Source organism: Pristiophorus japonicus, unplaced genomic scaffold (assembly GCF_044704955.1).
Source record: "Pristiophorus japonicus isolate sPriJap1 unplaced genomic scaffold, sPriJap1.hap1 HAP1_SCAFFOLD_4286, whole genome shotgun sequence".
Taxonomy (NCBI): domain Eukaryota; kingdom Metazoa; phylum Chordata; class Chondrichthyes; family Pristiophoridae; genus Pristiophorus; species Pristiophorus japonicus.
This window is the reverse complement of record NW_027254186.1, coordinates 1-7,643: the sequence shown is the minus strand read 5'-3', so window position 1 is coordinate 7,643 and position 7,643 is coordinate 1. Positions and strand designations below refer to the sequence as shown.

The 7,643-nt window shown below is 61.5% G+C and overlaps 1 protein-coding gene across 1 annotated transcript; it reads right to left on the bottom strand.

Annotated features, from left to right (window-relative positions):
* Positions 1 to 1,554: 1,554 nt before the first annotated feature.
* LOC139251265 (major vault protein-like) lies at positions 1,555 to 7,505 on the bottom strand (the record flags this gene model as incomplete). The annotated part of the gene is made up of 3 exons (XM_070873234.1): positions 1,555 to 1,649; positions 5,193 to 5,324; positions 7,382 to 7,505. Coding segments are annotated over 3 exons (351 nt in total), but the record flags the coding sequence as incomplete, so codon positions are not given.
* Positions 7,506 to 7,643: the final 138 nt, after the last annotated feature.

The window sequence follows — 7,643 nt, the reverse complement described above, 5'->3', positions numbered from 1 at the left end:
GGGGGTCCCCTGCCCCTCCCCCAGACACGGGGGTCCCTGCCCCTCCCCCAGACACGGGGTCCCCTGCCCCCCCCAGACACGGCGGTCCCCTGCCCCTCCCCCAGACACAGGGTCCCCTGTACCTCCCCAGACACGGGGGTGCCCTGCCCCCCCCTCCCCCAGACACGGGGGTCCCCTGCCCCTCCCCCAGACACGGGGGTCCCCTCCCCCCCCCCCAGACACGGGGGTCCCCTGCCCCTCCCCCAGACACGGGGGTCCCCGACTGTCCCCTCCCCCAGACACGGGGGTCCCCGACCGTCCCCTCCCCAGACCACGGGGGTCCCCGACCGTCCCCTCCCCCAGACACGGGGGTCCCCGACCGTCCCCTCCCCCAGACACGGGGGTCCCCGACCGTCCCCTCCCCCAGACACGGGGGTCCCCGGCCGTCCCCTCCCCCAGACACGGGGGTCCCCTGCCCCTCCCCCAGACACGGGGGTCCCCTGCCCCTCCCCAGACACGGGGGTCCCCTGCCCCTCCCCCAGACACGGGGGTCCCCGACCGTCCCCTCCCCCAGACACCGGGGGTCCCCGACCGTCCCCTCCCCCAGACACGGGGGTCCCCTGCCCCTCCCCCAGACACGGGGGTCCCTGTACCTCACCCAGACACGGGGGTCCCTGCCCCTCCCCCAGACACGGGGGTCCCCTGCCCCTCCCCCAGACACGGGGGTCCCCTGCCACTCCCCCTTCCCCAGATACGGGGGTCCCCTGCCCCTCCCCCCAGACACGCGGGTCCCCTGCCCCTCCCCCCCCGAACACTGGGATCCCCTGCCCCTCCCCCCCAGACACGGGGGTCCCCTGCCCCTCCCCCAGACACGGGGGTCCCCGACCGTCCGCTCCCCCCCCCAGACACAGGGGTCCCCTCCCTGTTCCCCCCCAGACACAGGGGTCCCCTCCCCAGACACAGGGGTCCCCTGCCCCTCCCCCCCCCAGACACGGGGGTCCCCTGCCCCTCCCCCCCCAGACACAGGGGTCCCCTGCCCCTCCCCCAGACACAGGGGTCCCCTGCCCCCCCAGACACCAGGGGTCCCCTCCCCCAGACACAGGGGTCCCCTGCCCCTCCCCCCCCAGACACAGGGGTCCCCTCCCCGTTCTCCTCCCCCCCCCCAGACACAGGGGTCCCCTGCCCCTCCCCCCCAGACACAGGGGTCCCCTCCCCGTTCTCCTCCCCCCCCCCCAGACACAGGGGTCCCCTGCCCCTCCCCCCAGACACGGGGGTCCCCTGCCCCTCCCCCCCCAGACACGGGGGTCCCCTGCCCCTCCCCCAGACACGGGGGTCCCCTGCCCCTCCCCCCCCAGACACGGAGGTCCCCTGCCCCTCCCCCCCCAGACACAGGGGTCCCCTCCCCGTTCTCCTCCCCCCCCCAGACACGGGGGTCCCCTGCCCCTCCCCCCCCAGACACGGGGGTCCCCTGCCCCTCCCCCCCAGACACAGGGGTCCCCTGCCCCTCCCCCCCAGACACGGGGGTCCCCTGCCCCTCCCCCCCAGACACGGGGGTCCCCTGTCCCGGTCACTCACCTTCTCCGTCAGCACGAAAGCATCGACCACGTCCACCACTTCCTCGTACACCCCGGGGAGATAGGCCCCCACCTCGCGCACCAGCCACTCCTCCCCTGTGGGGGGGCAACAGGGGTCAGTGTCAGGGTCAGTGTCAGGGTCAGAGCCGGCCGGGATCGCGACCCCCTCCTATTCCCCATCTCCATGTTGCCCCTTGGCGACATTATCCGGAAACTCGGAGTCAGTTCCCACATGTCCGCTGATCCCCAGCTCCACCTGACCCCCACGGTCTCGCAAGTGTCACACTGCTGATCCCACATCCAGAACGGGATCAGACGTTCTCCCCATTGTTGTATCGGGAACACCAGCGCCATTGTTGTCAGTCCCTCGCCCCCGACTCCCTTCCCTCGCCCCCGACTCCCTTCCCTCGCCCCCGACTCCCTTCCCTCGCTCTATCTCCTGCCCGAGGCTGGACCAGACTGCTCACAACCTCGCTGTCATATTTGACCCTGAAATGAGCTTCTGGACAGAAATCCACAGCATAACTAAACCCGTCTATTTCCCCGTCTGTAACATCGCCCGAGTCTGCCCCTCCCCCCCGCCTCAGCTCATCCGCTGCTGAAACCCTCGTCCGAGCCCGTTACCTCCAGACTGGACCATTCCAACACACTCCTGGCCGACGTAAACTCGAGGTGATCCAAAACTCGGCTGTCCCCGTGTCCTAACTCGCACCCAGTCCCACTCACCCATCACCCCCTGTGCTCGCTGCCCCCGTGTCCTAACTCACACCCAGTCCCGCTCACCCATCACCCCCTGTGCTCACTGACCCGTGTCCTAACTCACACCCAGTCCCACTCACCCATCACCCCCTGTGCTCACTGACCCCGTGTCCTAACTCACACCCAGTCCCACTCACCCATCACCCCCTGTGCCCCGTGTCCTAACTCACACCCAGTCCCACTCACCCATCACCCCCTGTGCTCACTGACCCCGTGTCCTAACTCGCACCCAGTCCCACTCACCCATCACCCCCTGTGCTCACTGCCCCGTGTCCTAACTCGCACCCAGTCCCACTCCCCCATCACCCACTGTGCACGCTAACCTACATTGGATCCCGGTTAAGCAACGTCTCGATTTCAAAATTCTCATCATGATGTTCAAATCCTTCCATGGCCTCGCCCCCTCCCTATTTCTGTAACCTCCAGCCCCGACACCACTCCCCATCTCTGTAACCTCCAGCCCCTACACCCCTCCCTATCTCTGTAACCTCCAGCCCCTACACCCCTCCCTATCTCTGTAACCTCCAGCCCCTACACCCCTCCCTATCTCTGTAACCTCCAGCCCCGACACCACTCCCTATCTCTGTAACCTCCAGCCCCTACACCCCTCCCTATCTCTGTAACCTCCAGCCCCGACACCACTCCCTATCTCTGTAACCTCCAGCCCCTACACCACTCCCTATCTCTGTAACCTCCAGCCCCTACACCACTCCCTATCTCTGTAACCTCCAGCCCCTACACTCCTCCCTATCTCTGTAACCCCATCCTGTGCCTACACCCCTCCCTATCTCTGTAACCTCCTCCAGCCCCTACACCCCTCCCTATCTCTGTAACCCCATCCTGTGCCTACACGCCTCCCTATCTCTGTAACCCCCTCCAGCCCCTACACCCCTCCCTATCTCTAACCTTCTCCAGCCCATACACCCCTCCCTATCTCTGTAACCCCCTCCAGCCCCTACTCCCCTCCCTATCTCTGTAACCCCCTCCAGCACCCCCTCCCCGCAGCTGCCCGAACCTCTCTACCTCTCTCCTCACACTCCCTAAAACCGATCTCTTTGACCAAGCTTTTGGTCACCTCCCTAATTTCTATTTATGTGGCTCGATGTCAACTTTATCCGTTTTGTCTGTAACACTTGGGACATTTACAGGTGCTGTATAAATACAAGTTATTATTATTAATAAGAGCAGGGGAGTTCTCCCCGGAGTCCTGGGGCCAATATTTATCCCTCAATCACTACAACAGATTATCCGGGACATTATCACATTGCTGGATGTGGGATCTTGCTGTGCACAAATTGGCTGCCGCGTTTCCCACAATACAACAGTGACCACACTCCAAAAGTACTTCATTGGCTGTAAAGCGCTTCGGAACGTCCGGTGGTTGTGAAAGGAGTCTATATAAATGCAAGTCTTTCTTCTATCTTCTCTCTATCACACTCAATCTCTCTCATGCACCCGTCACAGGATCGTAATCCCTTCCCTGTTTTCCTTCGGCCGCCTGAGGAAAAGAGTGTTTGAAGACCAGGCCCTTCAAATCCACCAGCGAGCTCATGGTCTACAGGGCTGTAGTGATACCCGCCCTCCTGTATGGCTCAGAGACATGGACCATGTACAGTCGGTACCTCACCCCCAGCTCATGGTCTACAGGGCTGTAGTGATACCCACCCTCCTGTATGGCTCAGAGACATGGACCATGTACAGTCGGTATCTCACCCCCAGCTCATGGTCTACAGGGCTGTAGTGATACCCGCCCTCCTGTATGGCCCAGAGACATGGACCGTGTACAGTAGGTACCTCACCCCCAGCTCATGGTCTACAGGGCTGTAGTGATACCCGCCCTCCTGTATGGCTCAGAGACATGGACCATGTACAGTCGGTATCTCACCCCCAGCTCATGGTCTACAGGGCTGTAGTGATACCCACCCTCCTGTGTGGCTCAGAGACATGGACCATGTACAGTAGGTATCTCACCCCCAGCTCATGGTCTACAGGGCTGTAGTGATACCCGCCCTCCTGTATGGCTCAGAGACACGGACCATGTACAGTAGACACCTCAAGTCGCTGGAGAAATACCACCAACGCTGTCTCCGTGAGATCCTGCAAATCCCCCGGGAGGACAGACGCACCAACGTTAGCGTCCTCGACCAGGCCCAACATCCCCAGCATCGAAGCACTGACCACACTCGACCAGCTCCGCTGGGCAGGGCCACATTGTCCGCATGTCCCCCCCCAGACACGAGACTCCCCAAAGCAAGCGCTCTACTCGGAACTCCTTCACGGGCAAACGAGCCAAAGGTGGGGCAGAGGAAACGTTACAAGGGACCACCCTCAAAGCCCTCCCTGATATAAAGTGCAACATCCCCACTGACACCTGGGAGTCCCTGGGCCCAAAGACCAGTCCCGCCCCAAGTGGAGGGAGTGCATCCGGGAGGGCGCTGAGCACCTCGAGTCTCGTTGCCGAGAGCGTGCAGAGACCAAGCGCAGGCAGCGGAAGGAGCGTGCGGCAAACCAGTCCCACCCTCCCCTTCCCTCAACGTCTGTCTGTCCCACCTGTGACAGGGGACTGTGGGTCCTGTATTGGGGCTGTTCAGCCACCGAAGGACTCACTGTTAGAGTGGGAGCAAGCCTTCCTCGATTCCGGGACACTGCCTGTGATGATGGTGATAGATGGTTCTGCTTCTCCAGCGATGTGCACGTCGAGAGTTTTTGGGGAGGGGGAGGGGGAGGGGGCCGGGGCCCCTTTACTGTGCCGCTCGGCCCCTCTATGTTCCCGTGCGCGCGCGGTCTTTCCTGTTGTAATGCGGCAAGCGGCCTGTGGGAGCGCTGCAGAGCACCGATCGGCGGCACAGCTCGAGGGCAGGACATCGAGTTATCACTCACCCGTCACTCGATCCCGTCCTTCCCGATCCTTCGTCTCCTTCCGTGCCCTCAGCCGGATGGCCTGGTTGTGGTGGATCACCGTGGCTTGAATTGTCTGGAGCACCTCGACCTCCTTCTGCGGGATGTAGGTCCCTGGGGCAGGAAAAGGAGAGAGTCAGTGCCCTCTGGGGGAGTCCCGTACCTCGGGGAGAGTCGGTGCCCCGTGGGGGAGAGTCGGTGCCCCGTGGGGGAGAGTCGGTGCCCCGTGGGGGAGAGTCGGTGCCCCGTGGGGGAGAGTCGGTGCCCCGTGGGGGAGAGTCGGTGACCCGTACCTCGGGGAGAGTCGGTGCCCCGTGGGGAGAGTCGGTGCCCCGTGGGGAGAGTCGGTGCCCCGTGGGGGAGACCCGTACCTCGGGGAGAGTCGGTGCCCGTGGGGAGAGTCGGTGCCCCGTGGGGGAGGACCCGTACCTCGGGAAGAGTCGGTGCCCGTGGGGAGAGTCGGTGCCCGTGGGGAGAGTCGGTGCCCGTGGGGAGAGTCGGTGCCCGTGGGGAGAGTCGGTGCCCCGTGGGGAGAGTCGGTGCCCCGTGGGTGGACCGGTTGATGGTGTATATGGACTTTCAGAAGGTATTTGATAAAGTGCCACATGATAGGCGTGAGATTCAGCAACAGTGGTAACAGTGATACAACGTTATCTGAGGGACAAGAAGCAGAGAGTCATGGTGAATGGTTGTTTTTTGGACTGGAGGGCGACATACAATGCTGTTGCCCAGGGGGTCAGTATTAGGATCACTGCTCTTTTTAAATGTAAATTAATGCCCTGGACTTGAGCATAATTTCAAAGTTTGCAGATGACACGAAACTCGGTAATGTAGTCTGCAGTGAGGAGGATAGATAGTAACAGACTTCAGCAGGACACAGGCAGGTTGGTGAGGTGGGCAGAAATGGGGCAGAGGCAGTTTAAGGCAGAGAAGTACGAGGTGATATACTTGCTTTGGAGGCAGTTCAGAGAAGGTTCACTCGGTTGATTCCGGGGATGAGGGGGTTGACTTATGAGGAAAGGTTGAGGAGGTTGGGCCTCTACTCATTGGAATTCAGAAGAATGAGAGGTGATCTTATGGAAACGTATCAGATTATGAGGGGGGCTCGACAAGGTGGATGCAGAGAGGATGTTCCCACTGATGGGGGAGACTAGAACTAGGGGGCATGGTCTCAGAATAAGGGGCCGCCCATTTAAAACTGAGATGAGGAGGAATTTCTTCTCTCGGAGGGTTGTAAATCTGTGGAATTCTCTGCCCCAGAGAGCTGTGGAGGCTGGGACATTGAATATATTTAAGGTGGAGATAGACAGATTTTTGGGCGATAAGGGAGTGAAGGGTTATGGGGAGCGGGCGGGGAAGTGGAGCTGAGTCCATGATCGGATCAGCCCATGGTGGTATTAAATGGCGGAGCAGGCTCGAGGGGCCGAATGGCCCACTCCTGCTCCTATTTCTGATGTTCTTGTGTTCTCTCGGAGGGGAACGTGGAGTTGATGATGTTCCCATGCTCCTACTGCCCTCGTCCCTCTCGGCGGCAGAGGCCGTGGGTTTGGGAGTTGTTGCCGTGCATCTTGTAGATGGTACACACGGTGCTCCAGTGGTGGAGGGAGTGTGAATATTGAGGATGGGGTGCCCCCTCAAGCAGAGGAGAAGAGGGTGCAGAGGGAGATTGACCAGAATGGTCCCCGGGGGGGATGTGGGACTTCAGTGACGAGGGGAGACTGGAGAAGTTGGGATTGTTCCCCTTGGAGCAGAGAAGGTTAAGAGCAGATGTGATCCAGGTGTTCCCAATCCTGAACAGTTTGGACAGAGTAAATCGGGAGAACCTGTTCCCGGGAGCAGGAGGGTCGGGTAACCAGAGGGACACAGATTGACGATAATCGGCGATGGAACCAGACGGGGAGATGGGGAGAATGTTTTTACGCAGCGAGTTATTGCGATCGGGAACCCGCTGCCTGAAAGCTCGGTGAGAGCAGAGTCAATCGTGACTTTCACACCGGGAATTGGAGAAATACTGGAAGGGGAAATAATCAGCGGAGGGTCCGGGGAAAGGGCGGTGGGGGGAGTGTGGGGACTGATTGAATCGCTCTGTCACCGAGCCGGCACACGTTCGATGGGCCCAATGGCCGCCTGTGCTGTCGGATTGGATGATTCTACAATTGGACCAACAATACCTGGGCCTTCGAAAAGCCACTCATCTCCAGCAATTCGCTCCTCCCCATCCTGGTCTTCAAAGTCCAGCAGAGCCTGGAGGTGAAGGGCCGTATTGGTCATCACAATCTGCAGAGCAGTCACTACCTGCGAGCGAGAGAGAGAGAAAGAGGGGTTAGAGAGGGCGGTCCGAGAGAGAGAGAGGGGCCCCGGGGGAGAGTCGGTGCCCCGTGGGGGGAGACCCGTACCCCGGGGAAAGTGGGTGCCCCGTGGGGGGAGACCCGT